The 25,960-nt window shown below is 35.7% G+C and overlaps 1 protein-coding gene across 1 annotated transcript; it reads left to right on the top strand.

Moving 5' to 3' along the window:
• Nucleotides 1–248: 248 nt before the first annotated feature.
• LOC136319712 (olfactory receptor 5B2-like) lies at nucleotides 249–1,196 on the top strand. Its single transcript, XM_066252837.1, has one exon. It carries the CDS (start codon nucleotides 249–251, stop codon nucleotides 1,194–1,196), a length of 948 nt encoding a protein of 315 aa, XP_066108934.1.
• The last annotated feature ends 24,764 nt before the right edge of the window (nucleotides 1,197–25,960 follow it).

Raw genomic sequence — 25,960 nt, 5'->3', positions numbered from 1 at the left:
GATAAGGGCATTTGGAATACCTGACTGAGGTCAGACACTAACAAATATGTGCACACCCTTACAAATCAAAAGATGAAGGTCAAGAGATGCCAGTCTCTTAGTTAGTGGGAACCCTGCACTGGTAATGGGGCTATGGTGTGCTCATGTCATCTGGATGACGTGGGCAGGTTGTGAATCATTTCCCATGCATAAGTAGTAATTTATCCATTTTGCCTCTCATGTTTTGACAGGTGAAACACAATTACAAAATGGTCTCTATGCAGAACAGCACTGAAGTGAATGAATTTAGACTCTTGGGACTGACGGACACCCCAGAACTACAGGTCCCCCTCTTCATAATATTCACTGTCATCTATATCATCACTCTCATGGGAAATCTTGGGATGATCACATTAATTGTGTTGGACTCTTGTCTCCACACTCCCATGTATTTTTTCCTCAGTAACCTATCTCTGGTGGATTGTGTTTACTCCTCTGCTATTACTCCCAAGGTGATGGCAGGGTTCCTTACAGGGGATAAAGTCATCTCCTATGGGGGATGTGTTGCTCAGATGTTCTTCTTTGTGGCTTTTGCCATTGCAGACTGTTTCTTACTAGCTGTCATGGCTTATGATCGTCATTCAGCAGTGTGTAAACCCTTACATTATACCAGCACTGTGACTACCACAGTGTGTGTTCAAATGACCATGGTCTGCTATGTCTTCGGCTTGGTTGAATCCACCATCCACACTGGGTTTACCTTTTGCCTCTCCTTCTGCCATTCTAATGTGGTCCATCACTTTTTCTGTGATATCCCTCCAGTCTTGGCTCTTTCTTGCTCTGATACCTATGTAAATGAGATTGTGGTCTTTATCTTGTCCGCTTTCAATGTCTTTTTTACCCTAATAGTTATCTTGATCTCCTATCTGTTCATATTTATTGCCATCCTGAAGATGCGTTCAGCCGAGGGACGAAAGAAAGCTTTCTCTACCTGTGCTTCTCATCTCACTGCTGTAACTATATTCTATGGAACCATAATCTTTATGTACTTACAACCCAGTTCCAGTCATTCCATGGACACTGATCAAATGGCATCTATGTTCTATACAATAATAGTCCCCATGTTGAACCCTATTGTCTATAGTCTACGAAATAAAGAGGTTAATAATGCTTTCAGAAAAGCCACTAAGAAAATAAAGATTTTATTTATCCCATAGTTTTAGTTAGAGAGATTATACATCTGTGTAGTTGATCATTTGTCTATTCCTATGCACCTGACTACCACAAAACTTAGTGGCTTAAAACAACAGCCTTTATTTCTTATAATTCTAAGGGCAGGTATGTTGCTGCTTTCACATGGGATCACTCATGGGGTTGCATATCTTCTGCACAGTCAACTGGGCTGAAAGGTTCAAGATGGCCTTACTCACAATTCTGCATATTAATTCTGGCTTCTCTATCTTTGCTCCACGTGATCTTTTATCTTCCAGAGACTGGGTCACTTTTCTTTCATAATATTTTCAGGCCAGCATTCTTACAGTGTGATGATTTTACTCCAAGAGTTTGTAATCAGGAAAGAAAATGAGAAGATGAAGTGGCAATGTAGGTTCATCAAAGAGAAAATAATTCAAGCCTCACTCTTGTGGTAGAGTCAGACTATCCCAATAATTACAAGAATTTAAAGCTAGCATTTTGCCCCTTTAGGTAGGTGGTCATCACCAACCTGATTCAGAATTATTTAAGGATCTGTGGACCATAATTCAAGTAAGAATATCCACTGTTGACAAGAAAAGTTAGTCTAATCAAATTGTAGATCTGGAAGAAACGTTAAAGATGATCAAAGTTGATACCTTAGTTCTATAAATGAAAAAAATGTGTACTAAATTTTTATACATACAGATTGCATCTTCCAACTTTCCATGAGCGTCCATCTGTTATTGTTTTCTATAGCAATCCCAACTCCAGGCTCTCAAGTGCTCTAACATTTCTTCCAATAATATTGTATTCACATATGTGGTGATGTTGAGAAAACTGCTCAGGTCGTACAACTCTCAAATGGAAACTTGTGAATAGAACCCAGGTAGCTAGACTCCTCCTATGTTGGTATATTATTAAATCAAATTGAGGTTATAAGTTCCTTTATTATCACTGAGGCCCCTGAAATGTATTCGACTACTTTCTTGTTAGAGTCTTTTAGAAAGGAATGTTATTTTTTTTTCCTTTTAAACTCACTACCATCTGACTCACTGCATATATTTAACTATCTATTTATTGTATTATCAATCTCTTTTCTCTTTAACCTGAGCTGAGGGAAAATATAAATTTTCAACTGTTTTCTATCCACTAATCTTAGAACAGGGCCTCACCCATAGTTGCTACTCAATAAATATTTGTTTAATAAATTAAATGTATAGCATCCAGACTTCTCTGCTGAAGACCAGGTACCTAATAATATCTACTTTTTTATATCCATCTTATTATTTCTGAAGCATCTTAAGTCCAAACTCTCATTTTTTGCCTCTAGACATGTTTCTAATTTAGTGGTTGCTGTATCTGTAAATGGCAACAACACTAACCTAGTGATGTGGGATCATTCTTGAGCTCTTCCTTTTCCTTACTCAGCATCATATTACCCAGTGTGCTATTTCAACTTTATTTGCATGCAGACTATATTACTAGAGTATGTTTTGTGTTCATTTCTAATGCTATGTACTTAGTCTAAGCATCTCTTTCTCCTCTTTTTGTTTCTATTGCAAATCTCTGATCATTTTATATCACTAATAACACTTTTATTACTGCATTTAGTTGTTTATCTTGTCTCTCTCCCTCATAAAGTTGTAAACTCTATGAAGATAAGATCTTGTCAGTATTTTTTCTCTATTGCCTTTTCAGGGCTTGATGTGTAGTAAGAACACAATGTATAAGTTGATTGAATGCACAGCTTGAAAATAATATGTTGAATAAATTAATGATGAAAGTAGATTATTTGGTCCTTATTGTGTCAAGTATCCATTCATTAAGAGAAAGTTTTTACAATAAAGTAAAAACTAGTGAGTGGGGGTCTGCAACTTGCCCTGCTCGCCTGTCTTGACCTCTCTCCCGCTTCCCTCTCTCCTTCTCATTACCAGCGAAACCCCAGAAACACAGTGCTCTGTTTAGAAACAGGAAGGTGGGGGCTGTGCTCTGCTCTGAACTTACTGCCTCTTCTGCAGAAGGACCTTCTCACCCCTGTTCCTTCCCCAGATCCCCAAAGCTGGGCTCTGGGTCAAATTCATAGAAGAAGACATAGGTACTAAACTCATAGACCTGGGTTTGGAAGAGCATTTTATGAATTTGACTCCAAAGGCTAGAGAAGTGAAGGCAAAAATTAATGAATGGGACTACATCAGACTAAGAAGTTTTTGCTCAGCAAGAGAAACTGATAACAAAATAAACAGACAGCAAACTAAATGGGAAATGATATTTTCAAACAACAGCTCAGATAAGGGCCTAATATCCAAAATATACAAAGAACTCATAAAACTCAACAACAAACAAAAACAATCCAATAAAAAAATGGGAAGAGGACATGAACAGACACTTCTCCCAGGAAGAAATACAAATGGCCAACAGATATATGAAAAGATGCTCATCTTCTTTAGTTATTAGAGAAATGCAAATCAAAACTGCAATGAGATACCACCTCACACCTGTTAGATTAGCTATTATTAACAAGACAGGTAATAGCAAATGTTGGAGAGGCTGTGGAGAAAAAGGAACCCTCATTCACTGTTGGTGGGAATGTCAAGTAGTAAAACCATTATGGAAGAAAGTATGGTGGTTCCTCAAAAAACTGCAAATAGAACTACCTTATGACCCAGCAATCCCTCTACTGGGTATATACCCCCAAAACTCAGAAACATTGATATGTAAAGACACATGCAGCCCCATGTTTATTGCAGCATTGTTCACAGTGGCCAGGACATGGAAACAACCAAAAAGCCCATCAATAGATTACTGGATAAAGAAGATGTGGCACATATACACTATGGAATACTACTCAGCCATAAGAAATGATGACATCGGATCATTTACAGCAAAATGGTGGGATCTTGATAACATTATACGAAGTGAAATAAATAAATCAGAAAAAAACAGGAACTGCATTATTCCATATGTAGGTGGGACATAAAAGTGAGACTAAGAGACATTGATAAGAGTGTGGTGGTTACGGGGGGGAGGCGGGAGAGGGAGAGGGAATGGGGGAGGGAGAGGGGCACAAAGAAAACTAGATAGAAGGTGACAGAGGCCAATCTGACTTTGGGTGATGGGTATGCAACATAATTGAACGACAAGATAACCTGGACATGTTATCTTGAATATATGTATCCTGATTTATCGATGTCGCCCCATTAAAAAAATAAAATTATTAAAAAAAAAGAGAGAAAGTTTTTAAATGTCATTACATTTTCCAGAATACATGCCTTTGAAAAGGTACTGCTTTATGACTCTGGAAGCTATCCTTATACTGTTTCCTTTCAGATCATCTACCAAAAGAACATTTGATCATTTTTTAAGCTTCATTTCAATCATATTTTCTTTCACAAAGCTATTTCTGATTGTACAAATAGACTTGATCACTAACTCTTTTGTGCCCCTTACCATGCTTCATGCAGATATCTATCATTAAGATTCTTGACACTTTGTTTTACAATCTTGGTTTGGGTTTCCTGATATAAACACACAAACAATTCTTCCTTATAGAGAAATTTTATTTTTATTTTTTATAAAATTTATTAAGGTGAAATTGGTTAATATAATCATACAGGTTTCAAATATGTGTTTCTATAATACATCCTCTGTATATTATTGTACATTATGTGCCCATCACTCACAGTCAAATTATCTTCCTTCTTCAACATATATTTGGCCCCCTTTACTATTTATTTTCCCCTTTCAATCTAGTAAGCATAATACCGTGGTTTGTGTCTATGATTTTCAGCTTTATATCCCACATATGAGTGAAATAAGGTTATCGTTAGCTTTTTCTCATTGACTTATTTCACTTAACATGATATTCTGAAGGTCCATCCTTATTGTTACAAATGATAGTATTTCATCTTTTCTTATGGCTGAATAGTAAGTATTCCACTGTATATATAATATGCACCACATCTTCTTTATCTAATCATCTATCACAGGACACTGTGGATTTTTTTTTGTGTCTTGGCCATCATGAATAATGCTGCCGTGAATATAGGGATACATATATCTTTGAAATAAACAGTTTGAATTTTTTTGGAAGAAGAGTTATTGGTAATATGGTAATTTATTCTTAATTTTTTGAGGAATCACCATATTGTTTTCCATAGTGGCAGTACCAGTTTGCATTCCCACAAGAAGTGAGTGAGGGTCCTTTTCCTCCACAATCTCTCCAATACTTGTTATTATTTGTCTTTTTGATAATAACCATTCTAGCATGTGTGAGGTGGTATCTCATTGTAGTTTTGATTTGCATTTCCTAAATAGTGAAATTGTAAGTAATTTATATAGATTTCCCCTAAGAGGTAGAATGTAGTCCCTTCTACCTTAAGTGTGTGCTGAACTTGGTGACTCACTTCTAAAGTATAGATTGAGCATGTGGGGCAGGGTGGGGGGAAAGGTAGGATTACATTAAAGAACCTGGCAAAAGTTTACATGATCATCTCATTTAACTAATCAAATTCTGTTGGTAACATGTATCCGCTGAGAGAACATGATGATAAGTTCACTTTTTATTCTTTCTCAGAACTTATAGAGGAGGGGCATGAGGGGACTGGATAAAAGAAGGTGAAAGGATTAGTCAAAAAACATATATGCATAACATATAGATATGGACAACAAGTTGGCAATAGCCAGAGAAAAGGCAAGGTGTAGGTAGAAGGATGAGGAAAAAGGAAAGGATGGGGATGAAAAGAGACTGCTTGGGTAGGAGGGTGCACAATGTGGAGTATAGATGGTGTTATATTGAGTTGTACACTTGAAACCTGTATAGCTTGGCAAACCATGTCATCACAATAAATTAAAAATAAATAATTATTTTGTAAAAAAAGAAAAACAAAACCCTACAACCTCTATATAACAGTGACAATAAATTCAAAGAAATATAAATTGAAAGGCATTCCACAAAATATCTATTAAGGTAATGAAAAATAAGAAAAGACTGAGAAATTGCCACAAATCAGAGAAGACTAAAGCGATATGACAAATATGTACCATGTTGTATTGTGGATTGGATTCTGGAAGACCAAAATGGCCTTAGTTAAAAAATAATAATCAATAAATAATTGAAATTTTAGATAATAGAAATGTAGCAAAACATACGTTAAAAACTAAGGATAGTTTGTTTCTCTACAAGCTAGAAGAGAGTGGACCCCAATATTTAAAGCCCTGAAAGAGAGGAACTTTCAGCCAAGAATACTATACCCATCAAAGCTATCCTTCAAGTATGAAGGAGATATAGAAACATTCACAAATACAGAAAAGATGAGAGAATTTATCAACAGAAAGCCCCCACTCCAGGAAATACTAAGGGGGGTTTTCCAACCAGATTCAAAGAACAAAAGAAAACAACACCACAAGTAACAGCTCCACCAAGAACACAATAAAACCAAACTTAAACTGTGACAACAAAGGAAAAAAAGGGGGGAGAGGACAGAGATTAACAGTAGCAAAGGATGATGAAGTGCAGAAATACTTATAAGATAGGGTACTACAATGAATATGGTAGGTACCCTTTTCATTACTTAATGGTAACCACCCTTAAAAAAACCACCACAAAAACACTTGACTTAAAAAAGGTAGCAACAGAGGAAAGAAGTATGGAACACAAACAAACAAAAACAAATGATAGAAAAACAAAAGAGAAGAATCAAACTAGATACAAAACTAACAGAAAGCAATTTATAAAATGGCAGTAGGGAACCCACAAGTGTCAATAATTACACTAAATGTAAATGGATTAAACTTACCAATAAAAAGACACAGAGTAGCAGAATGGATTAAAAAAGAAAATCCAACTATATGCTGCCTACAAGAAACACATCTAAGCAACAAGGATAAAAACAAATTCAAAGTGAAAGGCTGGAAAACAATACTCCAAGCAAACAACACCCAAAAAAAAGCAGGTGTAGCAATACTCATATCTAATAATGCTGACTACAAGACAGAAAAAGTACTCAGAGACAAAAATGGTCATTTCATAATGATTAAGGGGAAGTTGAATCAAGAAGACATAACAATCCTTAATATATATGCACCAAACCAAGGAGCACCAAAATATATAAGACAGCTACTTATTGACCTTAAAACAAAAACTAACAAAAATACAATCATACTTGGAGACCTCAATACACCGCTGACGGCTCTAGATCGGTCATCCAAACAGAGAATCAATAAAGATATAGTGGCCTTAAACGAAATACTACAACACCTGGATATGATAGACATCTACAGGACACTTCATCCCAAAGCGACAGAGTATACATTTTTCTCTAGTGTACATGGAACATTCTCAAGAATTGACCATATGTTAAGCCACAAAGACAATATCAGCAAATTTAAAAAAATTGAAATTGTACCAAGCATATTTTCTGATCATAAAGGCTTGAAACTAGAATTCAACTGCAAAAAAGAGGGGGAAAAACCCACAAAAATGTGGAAACTAAACAACATACTTCTAAAAAATGAATGGGTCAAAGAAGAAATAAGTGCAGAAATCAAAAGATATATACAGACAAATGAAAATGAAAATACGACATATCAGAATCTCTGGGATGCAGCAAAAGCAGTAATAAGAGGAAAGTTCATATCACTTCAGGCCTATATGAACAAACAAGAGAGAGCCGAAGTAAACCACTTAACTTCACACCTTAAGGAACTAGAAAAAGAAGAACAAAGACAACCCAAAACCAGCCGAAGAAAGGAGATAATAAAAATCAGAGCAGAAATAAATGAAATAGAAAACAGAATAACTATAGAAAAAATCAATAAAACAAGGAGCTGGTTCTTTGAAAAGATCAACAAAATTGACAAACCCTTGGCAAGACTCACCAAGGAAAAAAGACACAGGACTCAAATAAATAAAATCCAAAATGAAAGAGGAGAGATCACCACAGACATCATAGAAATACAAAGAATTATTGTAGAATACTATGAAAAATTATATGCCACCAAATACAACAACCTAGAAGAAATGGATAAATTCCTAGAACAATACAACCTTCCTAGACTGAGTCATGAAGAAGCAGAAAGCCTAAACAGACCAATCAGCAGGGAGGAAATAGAAAAAACTATTAAAAATCTCCCCAAAAATAAAAGTCCAGGCCCAGACGGTTATACTAGTGAATTCTATCAAACATTCAAAGAAGACTTGGTTCCTATTCTACTCAAAGTCTTCCAAAAAATTGAAGAAGAAGCAATACTTCCAAACACATTTTATGAGGCCAACATAACCCTCATACCAAAACCTGGCAAGGATGGCACAAAGAAAGAAAACTACAGACCAATATCTCTAATGAATACAGATGCTAAAATACTAAACAAAATACTGGCAAACCGAATACAACAACATATTAAAAAAATAATACATCATGATCAAGTGGGATTCATCCCAGAATCTCAAGGATGGTTCAACATACGCAAAACGGTTAACGTAATACACCATATCAACAAAACAAAGAACAAAAACCACATGATCTTATCAATAGATGCAGAAAAGGCTTTTGATAAAATACAACACAATTTTATGTTTAAGACTCTCAACAAAATGGGTATAGAAGGAAAATATCTCAACATGATAAAGGCCATATATGATAAACCATCAGCCAACATCCTATTAAACGGCATAAAACTGAGGACTTTCTTCCTTAAATCAGGAACAAGACAGGGTTGTCCACTCTCTCCACTCTTATTCAACGTGGTGCTAGAAGTTCTGGCCAGAGCAATCAGACAAGACAAAGAAATAAAAGGCATCCATATCGGAAAAGAAGAAGTAAAGCTATCACTTTTTGATGATGATATGATCCTATACATCGAAAACCCGAAGGACTCCACAAAAAGATTATTAGAAACAATAAACCAATACAGTAAGGTCGCAGGATACAAAATTAACATACAAAAGTCCATAGCCTTTCTATATGCCAACAATGAAATATTAGAAAACGAACTCAAAAAAATAATCCCCTTCACGATTGCAACAAAAAAAATAAAATACCTAGGAATAAACATAACAAAGAACGTAAAGGACCTATATAATGAAAATTACAAAGCATTGTTAAGGGAAATTGAAAAAGATACAATGAGATGGAAAAATATTCCTTGTTCTTGGATAGGAAGAATAAATATAATCAAAATGGCCATATTACCCAAAGCAATATACAAATTTAATGCAATTCCCATCAAAATCCCTATGAGATTTTTTAAAGAAATGGAACAAAAAATCATCAGATTTATATGGAACTATAAAAAACCCCGAATAGCCAAAACAATCCTAAGGAAAAAGAATGAAGCTGGGGGCATTACAATACCTGACTTTAAACTATATTATAGGGCCACGATAATCAAAACAGCATGGTATTGGCAGAAAAATAGACACTCAGACCAATGGAACAGAATAGAAAGCCCAGAAATAAAACCACATATATATGGTCAAATAATCTTTGATAAAGGGGCCAACAACACACAATGGAGAAAAGAAAGCCTCTTCAACAAATGGTGTTGGGAAAACTGGAAAGCCACATGCAAAAGAATGAAACTCGACTACAGCCTGTCCCCGTGTACTAAAATTAATTCAAAATGGATCAAAGACCTAAATATAAGACCTGAAACAATAAAGTACATAGAAGAAGACATAGGTACTAAAATCATGGACCTGGGTTTTAAAGAACATTTTATGAACTTGACTCCAATGGCAAGAGAAGTGAAGGCAAAGATAAATGAATGGGACTACATCAGAATTAAAAGTTTTTGCTCAGCAAGAGAAACTGATATCAAAATAAACAGACAGCCAACTATATGGGAACTGATATTTTCAAACGACAGCTCAGATAAGGGCCTAATATCCAAAATTTACAAAGAACTCATAAAACTCAACAACAAACAAACAAGCAATCCAATAAAAAAATGGGAAGAGGACATGAACAGACACTTCTCCCAGGAAGAGATACAAATGGCCAACAGATATATGAAAAGATGCTCAGCTTCATTAGTTATTAGAGAAATGCAAATCAAAACTACAATGAGATACCACCTCACCCCTGTTAGATTAGCTATTATCAACAAGACGGGTAATAGCAAATGTTGGAGAGGCTGTGGAGAAAAAGGAACCCTCATTCACTGTTGGTGGGACTGTAAAGTAGTACAACCATTATGGAGGAAAGTATGGTGGTTCCTCAAAAAACTGCAAATAGAACTACCTTATGACCCAGCAATCCCTCTACTGGGTATATACCCCAAAACCTCAGAAACATTGATACGTGAAGACACATGTAGCCCCATGTTCATTGCAGCACTGTTCACAGTGGCCAAGACATGGAAACAACCAAAAAGCCCTTCAATAGAAGACTGGATAAAGAAGATGTGGCACATATACACTATGGAATACTACTCAGCCATAAGAAATGATGACATCAGATCATTTACAGCAAAATGGTGGGATCTTGATAACATTATAAGGAGTGAAATAAGCAAATCAGAAAAAACAAGAACTACATGATTCCATACATTGGTGGAACATAAAAATGAGACTAAGAGACATGGACAAGAGTGTGGTGGTTACCAAGGTTGCCATGGGCAGTTTTTCCTCAGCTTGGATCTCCATGCCACAGCCTGGGGGGGGAGGGAGGACATGGGAGGGAGGGAGGGAGAGAGTTAGGGGGAGGGGGAGGGGCACAGAGAACTAGATAGAGGGTGACGGAGGACAATCTGACTTTGGGCGAGGGGTTTGCAACATAATTTGATGACAAAATAACCTAGACATGTTTTCTTTGAATATATGTACCCTGATTTATTAATGTCATCTCATTACCATTAATAAAAATTTATTAAAAAAAAAATAAAATAAAGAAAAGAAAAACAGAAAAAAAAAAGATAGTTTGTTTCTTAGTTTGGACAAATGTAATATGATAAAGATATTAATAAAAGAGAAAATTGGGAGAAAAGTACATAAAACTTGTCTGCTTAGAATCATTTGCATTAATTGAGTAAACATTACTTATTAAGGTATTTTTTTAACTTGAACCAGGTAATTTGTCTCTTTATGATTAACTAAATAAAATTTATCCTGTATTATTTTTCACTTAATGAAAAATGGTAGCATAAAAGAATTAGGATTGCTTGATATGATCCATTTGATAGTGTGGTTTCCAAAATATTAATTTATCAAAAAGTGGGAAATACAAATAGTGAGTTAAACTATAAAAAAAAAATAAAGTAGCCATGTTTCATAAAATGCTCTAAAATTCTTTTCTAAAGGATTCTATAATAGCTAACAAATTAATATAATTATCAGTGGTTCAAATATATTGACTGCTATACTCAAATTTTAATTAATTCATTCATTCATTTAATGAAAATTTATTAAGAATTTAGTATAGAGATGACGTCAGAGTAATGGCGCAGTAGGAAGCGATACCGATAAATCTCCCCCAAAACTCAACAAGATCTTCAACCAGAAACAGAAAAACCTATCCTTGGAGCCTCCAGATGTTTCGCAATACACCTGAAGGTATGGTTGAGTGAAAAATTGGCTAAATATATAATCAAACCCCGAAGGAAATAGGGAGTAAGAAATACTCCGCTTTCTTCACTAACCTAGATAGGGCTGCTTTCACTGGGAACTGAGAATATAGAAACTGAGGTGGGCAAAAGGGGTGAATAGATCCAGGCCGCGGCAAAAATGGCCGAACCAGGCTGTGGCATGGAGATCCAAGCTGAGGAAAAACTGCCCATGGCAACCCAGGCAATATAAGCTAACACTTGCATGAAACCCAGACAAAGAAAAACAAGTGGGGCAGCCATTTTCCCCGATCTCCTGGTCGACGTGCACAAATAGTGGGCGAGAGATTCCTCCAAGTGCCTCAGCAACGGGTGCCTGTGTTATCCTACAGAGAGGCAGAGTCAGGGGCCTTTGTGTAGGCCAAAAGCGGAATCTCTGGGCCACCCCAGAGCCCTGAAAAAGCCACGCACAGGAGGGAGTGAGAGCCAATTCCAACGCTGGAACTTTTCTGTGTGGGCGGGGGTTTCACTCAGAGGGTGAGACTTCGGGCCTGATATCCTGGTCTGTGCACAAATAGTGAGCAAGAGTTTCCTCCAAGCACCACAGGAGTGGGCACCTGCCCGTGATACCAGACAGAGTGGCAGAGCCAGAGGTCTTTGTGTGAGCGGAAGCCCCACCTGATTATGCTAGCAGCTCTAACTGACTGAGCCTTACCCAGAGCCCTGTGCTGAGTGGAAATAGAGGGGGGAGTTGCCAGCTCTTTGAGCCTCTTACTATCCAGACAGAGGCAGCAGCAACCCCATAGCTAAATTATCAGGCTACTAATTGAGGAAGGAAAGACTAGGAGAGAGGCTCCAGAAACATGGACTCTCTCACTGTTGGAGCTTAGAAATGCTAATGAGCCTCGACTGCCAATGAGACTGAAGCACAATACATGACATCTCCATAGAGACTTATCAACTGCAAACCTCTACCTGAGTGTGCCAAAGGGGCAGAACCCGGGGTACAGAGTCACTGACCAGGAAGAGGAAGAGAAAAGAAAAAGCAAGAAGATAACCTCTCAAAATCAAGAATAATCTGCAGACTTTATAACCTATCCCATTTTATTATATTTGTTTGTTTGTTTCTCTTATCTTCATTCTTGATTTTTTTTTCCTCCTCCAATTTGGTCATTTAACTCTCTACCGGTCTTACTCTCTCCTCTCCTTGAACTACACTACCCATAAGTGTTACATCTCTCATTATCTTTTCTTTCCTCTTCCTTTCTCTATATGAGGGCTGCACTCCAAAACACTTAACTCTCTCTCTCTCTCTCTCTTTTTTCTTCTTTCTTCTTTTAGTGGTTCCCTCTTTTTTTCTCTCTCTCTTTCTTTTCCCTCTATATTAGTTTCTTCCTTTCTCCTTTACATGTCCTCCCATTCAAACTTCAATAACGAACAAAGTATCTTATGTGGGACTCAAACTTACGTTTGTGGCATTTTGGGGGGGTTTTACTTCACCGTTTTAACTCACTAGCAGTGCTCCCATCTCTGGCTCTCCATTTTATCTAGTTCTTGTTCCACTAACTACATTAGTAATTTTTTAATTTGTCCCCCCATTTTCCTGTTTCCCTCTTATTCCTCTAATCATAACTCTTAGTCAACCAACACCTAAAAGCAAATCATTTTATTCTTTATTTATTTTTTTTAATTTTTTTTTAGAGAGACAGAGAGAGGGATATAGGGACAGACAGACAGGAATGGAGAGAGATGAGAAGCATCAATCATCAGTTTTTCATTGCGACACCTTAGTTGTTCATTGATTGCTTTCTCATATGTGCTTAGACCACGAGTCTTCAGCAGACCGAGTAACCCCTTGCTGGAGCCAGCGACCTTGGGTCCAAGCTGGTGAGCTTTGCTCAAACCAGATGAGCCCACATTCAAGCTGGCGACCTCGGGGTCTCGAACCTGGGTCCTTCCACATCCCAGTCCGATGCTCCATCCACTGCACCACCGCCTGGTCAGGCAAATCATTTTATTCTTGACACATATTTTTTCCTTATTTGCTTTTTGTGGGTCCATACCCCCTCTTTTTCTGCTTTTTTCTTTCTTTTTGCCCCTTTATTACTTCTCCCCAATTCAGGCCCTTCAGTACAGGCATTGTTTGTTCTATTTAGTACAATATAATTCACAGTTCACCACAAAATTTTCTCAAGAAAGAGGGGAGAGGAGAGGAGAGGAAAAAATGAGGGGGGGGGATAATTTTCTTTTTTTTAATTTTCATTTTATTTTTTTTCTTTATTTAATTATTAATTTTAAAAAAACTGTTTTTTTTTTACTTTTTATTCTTTATTAAATCTCATTAATACTATCACCGAAATGACCCTCAGATGCCATTAAGGAAGAGAAAATCGAATATCATGGATACAAAAAAAAGAGAGGTAACACAGATAGATGAGGAAAAATCTATGGAGAAAAAATTTAATATATTGGAAAACAGCGTTAAACAACAGAGAATTTAAAATAGAAATCCTAAAAATACTCAGAGATATACAAGAAAACACAGAAAGGCAATTTAGGGAGCTCAGAAAACACCTCAATGAACACAAAGAATATATTTCCAAGGAAACTGAAACTATAAAAACAAATCAAACAGAGATGAAAAACTCAATTCACGAGCTGAAAAATGAGGTAACAAGCTTAGCTAATAGAATAGGCCAGATAGAAGGTAGGATTAGTGAAATAGAAGACAAGCAACTTGAGGCACAACAGAGAAAAGAAGAAAGAGACTCAAAAATTAAAAAAAATGAGATAGCCCTACAGGAATTATCTGACTCCATCAAAAAGAATAACATAAGAATAATAGGTATTTGATATATCAGAGGGAGAAGAGAGAGAAAATGGAATGGAGAACATACTCAAACAAATAATAGATGAGAACTTCCCAAGCCTGTGGAAAGAACTAAAGCCTCAAATTCAAGAAGCAATCAGAACTCCGAGTTTTCTTAACCCCAACAAAACTACTCCAAGGCATATCATAATGAAATTGGCACAAACCAATGGCAAAGAAAAAATTCTCAAGGCAGCCAGGGAAAAGAAGAATACAACATATAAAGGAAGGCCCATTAGATTATCATCCGATTTCTCAACAAAAACTCTACAAGGTAGAAGAGAGTAGACCCCAATTTTTAAGGCCTGAAAGAGGGAAACTTTCAGCCATGAATACTATACCCATCAAAGCTATCCTTCAAATATGAAGGAGAAATAAAAACATTCACAGATACAGAAAAGATGAGGGAATTTATCATCAGAAAACCCCCACTCCAGGAATTACTAAAGGGGGTTCTCCAATCAGATACAAAGAACAAAACAAAAAAACAAAGTCGCAAGTAAAACCTCCAAGAAGAACACAATAAAACCAAATTTAAAGTATGACAACAACAAAAAGAAAGGGGGAGGAGAAGATGGAGATTAACAGTAGCAAAGGACGATGGAGTGCAAAAGTACTCACAAAATAGAGCGCTACAATGAACAGGGTAAAAACCCTTTTCATTACTTAAAGATAACCACTATGGAAAAAACCACCACAGAAGCACATGACTTAAAAAAGATAGCAACAAATAGGGAACTCACAAGTATCAATAATTACACTAAATGTAAACGGATTAAACTCACCAATAAAAAGGCACAGAGTAGCAGAATGGATTAAAAAAGAAAATCCAACTGTATGCTGCCTACAGGAAACTCATCTAAGTAACAAGGATAAAAACAAATTCAAAGTGAAAGGCTGAAAACAATACTCCAAGCAAATAACATCCAAAAAAAAGCAGGTGTAGCAATACTCATATCGGATAATGCTGACTACAAGACAGCAAAAGTACTCAGAGACAAAAATGGCCATTTCATAATGGCTAAGGGGACACTGAATCAAGAAGACATAACAATTCTTAATATATATGCACCAAAACAAGGAGCACCAAAATATATTAGACAGCTACTTATTGATCTTAAAACAAAAACTGACAAAAACACAATAATAATTGGAGACCTCAATACACCGCTGACGGCTCTAGATCGGTCATCCAAACAGAGAATCAACAAAGACATAGTGGCCTTAAACAAAACACTAGAGCACCTGGATATGATAGACATCTACAGGACATTTCATCCCAAAGTGACTGAGTATATATTTTTCTCCAGTGTACATGGATCATTCTCAAGAATTGACCATATGTTGGGCCACAAAAACAACATCAGCAAATTCAGAAAAATCGAAATTGTACCAAGCATATTTTCTGATCATAAACCCTTGAAACTAGAATTCAACTGCAAAAAAGAGGGAAAAAATCCCACAAAAATGTGGAAACTAAACAACATACTTTTAAAAAATGAATGGGTCAAAGAAGTAATAAGTGCAGAGATCAAAAGATATATACAGACTAATGAAAATGACAATACGACATATCAGAATCTATGGGATGCAGCAAAAGCAGTGATAAGAGGGAAGTTCATATCACTTCAGGCATATATGAACAAACAAGAGAGAGCCCAAGTGAACCACTTAACTTCACACCTTAAGGAACTAGAAAAACAAGAACAAAGACAACCCAAAACCAGCCAAAGAAAGGAGATAATAAAAATCAAAGCTGAAATAAATGAAATAGAGAACAGAAAAACTATAGAAAAAAATAGAACAAGGAGCTGGTTCTTTGAAAAGACCAATAAAATTGACAAACCTTTGGCAAGACTTACCAAGGAAAAAAGAGAAAGAACTCATATAAACAAAATCCAAAATGAAAGAGGAGCAATCACCACGGACACTGTAGATATATAAAGAATTATTGTAGAATACTATGAAAAAGTTCATGCCACTAAATTCAAAAACCTAGAAGAAATGGATAAATTCCTAGAACAATACAACCTTCCCAGATTGAGTCAACAAGAAGCAGAAAGTCTAAACAGACCTATTAGTAGAGAAGAAATAGAAAAAAACATTAAAAACCTCCCCCAAAATAAAAGTCCAGGCCCAGACGGCTATACCAACAAATTTTATCAAACCTTCAAAGAACACTTGGTTCCTATTCTACTGAAAGTCTTCCAAAAAATTGAAGAAGAAGCAATACTTCCAAACACATTTTATGAGGCCAACATAACCCTCATACCAAAACCAGGCAAGAATGGCACAAAAAAAGAAAACTACAGACCAATATCTCTAATGAATACAGATGCTAAAATACTAAACAAAATACTGGCAAATCAAATACAACAACATATTAAAAAAATAATACATCATGATCAAGTGGGATTCATCCCAGGATCTCAAGGATGGTTCAACATACGTAAAACGGTTAACGTAATACACCATATCAACAAAACAAAGAACAAAAACCACATGATCTTATCAATAGACGCAGAAAAGGCTTTCGATAAAATACAACACAATTTTATGTTTAAGACTCTCAACAAAATGGGTATAGAAGGAAAATATCTCAACATGATAAAGGCCATATATGATAAACCATCAGCTAACATCATATTAAATGGCACTAAACTGAAGGCTTTCCCCCTTAAATCAGGAACAAGACAGGGTTGTCCACTCTCTCCACTCTTATTTAATGTGGTACTAGAGGTTCTAGCCAGAGCAATCAGACAAGACAAAGAAATAAAAGGCATCCATATCGGAAAAGAAGAAGTAAAGGTATCACTTTTTGCAGATGATATGATCCTATACATCGAAAACCCCAAAGAATCCACAAAAAGACTACTAGAAACAATAAGCCAATACAGTAAGGTCGCAGGATACAAAATTAACATACAGAAATCAATAGCCTTTCTATATGCCAATAATGAAACAACTGAGAAGGAACTGAAAAGAATAATCCCCTTCACAATTGCAACTAAAAAAAAATAAAATACTTAGGAATAAACATAACAAAGAATGTAAAGGACTTATATAATGAAAACTATAAAACATTGTTAAGGGAAATCGAAAAAGATATAATGAGATGGAAGAATATACCTTGTTCTTGGTTAGGAAGAATAAATATAATCAAGATGGCTATATTACCCAAAGCAATATACAAATTTAATGCAATTCCCATCAAACTTCCAATGACGTTTTTTAAAGAAATACAGCAAAAAATCATCATATTTATATGGAAGTATAAAAAACCCCGAATAGCCAAAGCTATCCTAAAGAAAAAGAATGAAGCTGGGGGCATTACAATACCTGACTAAACTATATTATATGGCCACGACAATCAAAACAGCATGGTATTGGCAGAAAAATAGACACTCAGACCAATGGAACAGAATAGAAAACCCAGAAATAAAACCACATATATATAGTCAAATAATTTTTGATAAAGGGGCCAACAACACACACTGGAGAAAAGAAAGCCTCTTCAATAAATGGTGCTGGGAAAACTGGAAAGCCACATGCAAAAGAATGAAACTAGCCTGACCAGGTGGTGGCGCAGTGGATAGAGCGTCGGACTGGGATGCGGAAGGACCCAGGTTCGAGACCCCGAGGTCGCCAGCTTGAGCGCGGGCTCATCTGGTTTGAGCAATGAGCTCACCAGCTTAGACCCAAGGTCGCTAGCTCCAGCAGGGGGTTACTCGGTCTGCTGAAGGCCCGCGGTCAAGGCACATGTGAGAAAGCAATCAATGAACAACTAAGAAGATGCAACGCGCAACGAGAAACTGATGATTGATGCTTCTCATCTCTCTCCGTTCCTGTCTGTCCCTGTCTATCTCTGCCTCTGTAAAAAAAAAAAAACCAAAAAAACAAACAAACAAAAAAAAACAAACAAACAAAAAAAAGAATGAAACTGGACTACAGTCTCTCCCCCTGTACAAAAATTAACTCAAAATAGATCAAAGATCTAAACATAAGACTTGAAACAATTAAGTACATAGAAGAAGGCATAGGTACTCAACTCATGAACCTGGGTTTTAAAGAGCATTTTATGAATTTGACTCCAAAGGCTAGAGAAGTGAAGGCAAAAATTAATGAATGGGACTACATCAGACTAAGAAGTTTTTGCTCAGCAAGAGAAACTGATAACAAAATAAACAGAAAGCCAACTAAATGGGAAATGATATTTTCTAACAACAGCTCAGATAAGGGCCTAATATCCAAAATATACAAAGAACTCATAAAACTCAACAACAAAAAAACAAACAATCCAATAAAAAAATGGGAAGAGGATATGAATAGACACTTCTCCCAGGAAGAAATACAAATGGCCAACAGATATATGAAAAGATGCTCATCTTCTTTAGCTATTAGAGAAATGCAAATCAAAACTGCTATGAGATACCACCTCACACCTGTTCGATTAGCTGTTATTAGCAAGACAGGTAATAGCAAATGTTGGAGACGCTGTGGATAAAAAGGAACTCTCATACACTGTTGGTGGGAATGTAAAGTAGTACAACCATTATGGAAGAAAGTATGGTGGTTCCTCAAAAAACTGAAAATAGAACTACCTTATGAACCAGCAATCCCTCTACTGGGTATATATCCCAAAAACTCAGAAACATTGATACGTAAAGACACATGAAGCCCCATGTTTATTGCAGCATTGTTCACAGTGGCCAGGACATGGAAACAACCAAAAAGCCCATCAATAGATGACTGGATAAAGAAGATGTGGCACATATACACTATGGAATACTACTCATCCATAAGAAATGATGACATCGGATCATTTACAGCAAAATGGTGGGATCTTGATAACATGATACGAAGCGAAATAAGTAAATCAGAAAAAAGTAGGAACTGTATTATTTCATACGTAGGTGGGACATAATAGTGAAACTAAGAGACATTGATAAGAGTGTGTTGGTTATGGGGGAGAGGGGAGAATGGGAGAGGGAAAGAGGGTGGGGAGGGGCACAAAGAAAACAAGATAGAAGGTGACAGAGGAAAATCTGACTTTGGGTGGTAGGTATGCAACATAATTGAACGACAAGATAAACTGGACTTGTTATCTTTGAATATATGTATCCTGATTTATTGATGTCACCCCATTAAAAAAATAATATTATTATAAAAAAAAAGATAGCAACAGAGGAATGATGTATGGAATACAACCAAATAAAAACAAAAGATAGAAAAATGAAAGAGAAAGATCAAACAAGACACAAAACTAACAGAAAGCAATCTATAAAATGGCAATAGGGAACATACAAGTGTCAATAATTGCACTAAATGTAAACAGATTAAACTCATCAATAAAAAGGCACAGAGTAGCAGACTGAATTAAAAAAGAAAATCCAACTGTATGCTGCCTACAAGGAACTCATCTAAGTAACAAGGATAAAAACAAATTCAAAGTAAAAGGCTGGAGAACAATACTCCAAGCAAATAACAGCCAAAAAAAAATCAAATCAGGCGTAGCAATACTCATTTCTGATAATGCTGATTACAAGACAGCAAAAGCACTCAGAGACAAAAATGGCCATTTCATAATGGCTAAGGGGACAGTGAATCAAGAAGACATAACAATTCTTAATATATATGCACCAAACCAAGGAGCACCAAAATATATAAGACAGCTACTTATTGACCTTAAAACAAAAACTGACAAAAATACAATCATACTTGGAGAACTCAATACACCGCTGACGGCTCTAGATCGGTCATCCAAACAGAGAGTCAACAAAGACATAGTGGCCTTAAACAAAACACTAGAGCACCTGGATATGATAGACATCTACAGGACATTTCATCCCAAAGTGACTGAGTATACATTTTTCTCCAGTGTACATGGATCATTCTCAAGAATTGACCATATGTTGGGCCACAAAAACAACATCAGCAAATTCAGAAAAATCGAAATTGTACCAAGCATATTTTCTGATCATAAACCCTTGAAACTAGAATTCAACTGCAAAAAAGAGGGAAAAAATCCCACAAAAATGTGGAAACTAAACAACATACTTTTAAAAAATGAATGGGTCAAAGAAGTAATAAGTGCAGAGATCAAAAGATATATACAGACTAATGAAAATGACAATACGACATATCAGAATCTATGGGATGCAGCAAAAGCAGTGATAAGAGGGAAGTTCATATCACTTCAGGCATATATGAACAAACAAGAGAGAGCCCAAGTGAACCACTTAACTTCACACCTTAAGGAACTAGAAAAACAAGAACAAAGACAACCCAAAACCAGCCAAAGAAAGGAGATAATAAAAATCAAAGCTGAAATAAATGAAATAGAGAACAGAAAAACTATAGAAAAAAATAGAACAAGGAGCTGGTTCTTTGAAAAGACCAATAAAATTGACAAACCTTTGGCAAGACTTACCAAGGAAAAAAGAGAAAGAACTCATATAAACAAAATCCAAAATGAAAGAGGAGCAATCACCACGGACACTGTAGATATATAAAGAATTATTGTAGAATACTATGAAAAAGTTCATGCCACTAAATTCAAAAACCTAGAAGAAATGGATAAATTCCTAGAACAATACAACCTTCCCAGATTGAGTCAAAAAGAAGCAGAAAGTCTAAACAGACCTATTAGTAGAGAAGAAATAGAAAAAAACATTAAAAACCTCCCCCAAAATAAAAGTCCAGGCCCAGACGGCTATACCAACAAATTTTATCAAACCTTCAAAGAACACTTGGTTCCTATTCTACTGAAAGTCTTCCAAAAAATTGAAGAAGAAGCAATACTTCCAAACACATTTTATGAGGCCAACATAACCCTCATACCAAAACCAGGCAAGGATGGCACAAAAAAAGAAAACTACAGACCAATATCTCTAATGAATACAGATGCTAAAATACTAAACAAAATACTGGCAAATCAAATACAACAACATATTAAAAAAATAATACATCATGATCAAGTGGGATTCATCCCAGAATCTCAAGGATGGTTCAACATACGTAAAACAGTTAACGTAATACACCATATGAACAAAACAAAGAACAAAAATCACATGATCTTATCAATAGACACAGAAAAGGCTTTTGATAAAATACAACACAATTTATGTTTAAGACTCTCAATAAAATGGGTATAGAAGAAAAATATCTCAACATGATAAAGGCCATGTATGATAAACCATCAGCTAACATCATATTAAATGGCACAAAACTGAAGGCTTTTCCCCTTAAATCAGGAAAAAAACAGGGTTTTCCACTCTCTCCACTCTTATTTAATGTGGCACTAGAGGTTCTAGCCAGAGCAATCAGACATGACAAAGAAATAAAAAGCATCCATATCGGAAAAAAAGAAGTAAAGGTATCACTTTTTGCAGATGATATGATCCTATACATCAAAAACCCCAAAGAATCCACAAAAAGACTACTAGAAACAATAAGCCAATACAGTAAGGTCGCAGGATACAAAATTAACATACAGAAGTCAATAGCCTTTCTATATGCCAACAGTGAAACATTTGAGAATGAACTCAAAAGAATAGTCCTTTTCATGATTGCAACAAAAAAAATAAAATACCTAGGAATAAACATAACAAAGAATGTAAAGGAGTTATATAATGAAAATTATAAACCATTGTTAAGGGAAATCAAAAAAGATATAATGAGATGGAAGAAAATTCTTTGTTCTTGGTTAGGAAGAATAAATATAATCAAGATGGCCATATTACCCAAAGCAATATACAAATTTAATGCAATTCCCATCAAAATTCCAATGACATTTTTTAAAGAATTGGAGCAAAAAATCATCAGATTTATATGGAACTATAAAAAATCCCGAATAGCCAAAGCAATCCTAAAGAAAAAGAATGAAGCTGGAGGCATTACAATACCTGACTTCAAACTATATTATAGGACCATACCAATCAAAACAGCATGGTATTGGCAGAAAAATAGACACTCAGACCAATGGAACAGAATAGAAAACCCAGAAATAAAACCACATATATATAGTCAAATAATTTTTGATAAAGGGGCCAACAACACACAATGGAGAAAAGAAAGCCTCTTCAATAAATGGTGCTGGGAAAACTGGAAAGCCACATGCAAAAGAATGAAACTGGACTACAGTCTCTCCCCCTGTACTAAAATTAACTCAAAATGGATCAAAGATCTAAACATAAGACCTGAAACAATTAACTACATAGAAGAAGACATAGGTACTAAACTCATGGACCTGGGTTTTAAAGAGCATTTTATGAATTTGACTCCAAAGGCTAGAGAAGTGAAGGCAAAAATTAATGAATGGGACTACATCAGACTAAGAAGTTTTTGCTCAGCAAGAGAAACTGATAACAAAATAAACAGACAGCCAACTAAATGGGAAATGATATTTTCAAACAACAGCTCAGATAAGGGCCTAATATCCAAAATATACAAAGAACTCATAAAACTCAACAACAAACAATCCAAAAAAAATGGGAAGAAGACATGAACAGACACTTCTCCCAGGAAGAAATACAAATGGCTAACAGATATATGAAAAGATGCTCATCTTCTTTAGTTATTAGAGAAATGCAAATCAAAACTGCAATGAGATACCACCTCACACCTGTTAGATTAGCTATTATTAACAAGACAGGTAATAGCAAATGTTGGAGAGGCTGTGGAGAAAAAGGAACCCTCATTCACTGTTGGTGGGAATGTCAAGTAGTAAAACCATTATGGAAGAAAGTATGGTGGTTTCTCAAAAAACTGAAAATAGAACTACCTTATGACCCAGCAATCCCTCTACTGGGTATATATCCCTGAAACTCAGAAACATTGATACGTAAAGACACATGCAGCCCCATGTTTATTGCAGCATTGTTCACAGTGGCCAGGACATGGAAACAACCAAAAAGCCCATCAACAGATGACTGGATAAAGAAGATGTGGCACATATACACTATGGAATACTACTCGTCCATAAGAAATGATGACATCAGATCAATTACAGCAAAATGTTGGGATCTTGATAACATTATACAAATTGAAATAAGTAAATCAGAAAAAACCAGGAACTGCATTATTCCATACATAGGTGGGACATAAAAGTGAGACTAAGAGACATTGATAAGAGTGTGGTGGTTATGGGGGGACGGGGGAGAGGGAGAGGGAGAGGGGGAGGGAGAGGGGCACAAAGAAAACTAGATAGAAGGTGACAGAGGCCAATCTGACTTTGGGTGATTGGTATGCAACATAATTGAACGACAAGATAACCTGGACATGTTATCTTTGTATATATGTATTCTGATTTATTGATGTCACCCCATTAAAAAATAAAATTATTAAAAGAAAAAAATGAATTTAGTATAAAGCAGGTTGCAATTTATGCATTGAATATAAAGTTCTTAGTTAAGTAGAAAAAGTAACTCCTCTTGTGTAGTATATATTCTCAAGAAATAAATAAATAAATAAATATCAGTGGTTCAAATATATTAATGGCTAGACTCAAAATTTAATTAATTAATGAATTCATGTAATGAAAATTTATTGAGAATTTAGTATAAACCAGGTTGTAATTTATGCATTGGAAATGAAGTTCTTAGTTAAGTGGAGAAAGTGACTCCTCTTGTGTAGTATATATTCTGAATAAATAACTAACTAACTGTAATAGATTAATAGTTGAGTACTGATCAGAATGATGAAGCAAGGAGTGAAAGGAAAAAACATGTCCACTGGAGCTTCATTAATTAACTGATTTATTAAATTATTTTATTAATAAATTTTTATTAATGTTAATGAGGTGACATCAATAAATCAGGGTACATATATTCAAAGAAAACATGTCCAGGTTATCTTGTTGTTCAATTATGTTGCATACCCATAACCCAAAGTCAGATTTTCCTGTCACCCTCTATCTAGTTTTCTTTGTGCCCCTCCCCCTCCCCCTCTTCTCCTTTCCTTCTGCGTCCTCCCTGCCCCCCACACCCGTTAACCACCACACTTTTGTCCATGTCTCTTAGTCTAGTTCTTATATCCTACCAATGTATAGAATCATGTAGTTCTTGGTTTTTTCTAATTTACTTATTTCACTCCGTATAATATTATCAAGATCCCATTATTTTGTTGTAAATAATCTGATGTCATCATTTCTTATGGCTGAGTAGTATTCCATAGTGTATATGTGCCACATCTTTATCCAGTCATCTATTGACGGGCTTTTTGGTTGTTTCCATGTCTTGGCCACTGTGAACAATGCTGCAATGAACATGGGGCTACATGTGTCTTTATGTATCAATGTTTCTGAGTTTTGGGGGTATATTCCCAGTAGAGGGATTGCTGGGTCATAAGGTAGTTCTATTTTCAGTTTTTTGAGGAACCACCATACTTTCTTCCATAATGGTTGTACTACTTTACATTCCCACCAGTATGTAAAGGAACAGTGAATGAGGGTTCCTTTTTCTTCACAGCCTCTCCAACATTTTCTATTACCTGTCTTGTTGATAGTAACTAAGATAACAGGTGTGAGGTGGTGTCTCATTGTAGTTTTGATTTGCATTTCTCTGATAACTAATGAAGATGAGCATCTTTTCATATATCTGTTGGCCATTTGTATTTCCTCCTGGGAGAAGTGTCTGTTCATGTCCTCTTCCCATTTTTTTATTGGATTGTTTGTTTGTGGTTGAGCTTTATGAGTTCTTTGTATATTTTGGATATTAGGCCCTTATCTGAGCTGTTGTTTGAAAATATAATTTCCCATTTAGTTGGCTGTCTGTTTATTTTGTTGTCAGTTTCTCTTGCTGAGCAAAAACTTTTTAGTCTGATGTAGTCCCAGCTCTTGGTTTCATTGATCTTCTATATTGTTTTTTTGCCTGTATGTCATTTATTTCTACTCTGATCTTTATTATTTCCTTTCTTTAACTACCTCTGGGCTTTACTTGCTGTTTTTTTTCTAGTTCTTTTAGATGTAGGGTCAAGTTATCTATTTGAGCTTTTCTAGCTTCTTAAGGTATACCTGTAATGCACTTGAACTTTGCTATCAGTACTGTTTTTGCTGTTCCATAAATTTTGAGTTGTTGTATGCTCATTATCACTTATTTCTAGGATTCTTTTATTTCTTCTTTGATCTCATTGTTAACCCATTGGTTATTTAATAACATGCTATTTAGTTTTTAAGTGTTTGAGTATTTTTCAGTTTTTCTGTTGTGGTTGATTTTTAGTTTCATGCCATTGTGTTCTGAGAAGATGCTTGATATGATTTCAATCTTCTTAAATTTGTTGATACCACGTTTGTGCCCTAACATGTGGTCTATTCTAGAGAATGTACCATGAGCACTTCAAAAGAATGTATATTCTTCTGCTTTAGGGTAAAATGTTTTGAAG

The sequence above is a fragment of the Saccopteryx bilineata genome, chromosome 1 (assembly GCF_036850765.1).
Source record: "Saccopteryx bilineata isolate mSacBil1 chromosome 1, mSacBil1_pri_phased_curated, whole genome shotgun sequence".
Classification (NCBI taxonomy): domain Eukaryota; kingdom Metazoa; phylum Chordata; class Mammalia; order Chiroptera; family Emballonuridae; genus Saccopteryx; species Saccopteryx bilineata.
The sequence above is the reverse complement of the archived record's forward strand: the minus strand, read 5'-3'. Positions and strand labels throughout refer to the sequence as shown.

What these genes read in the sequence shown, in the direction of transcription:
- LOC136319712 (XM_066252837.1), top strand. Translation starts at nt 249, where the DNA reads ATGGTCTCTATGCAGAACAGCACTGAAGTGAATGAATTTAGACTCTTG.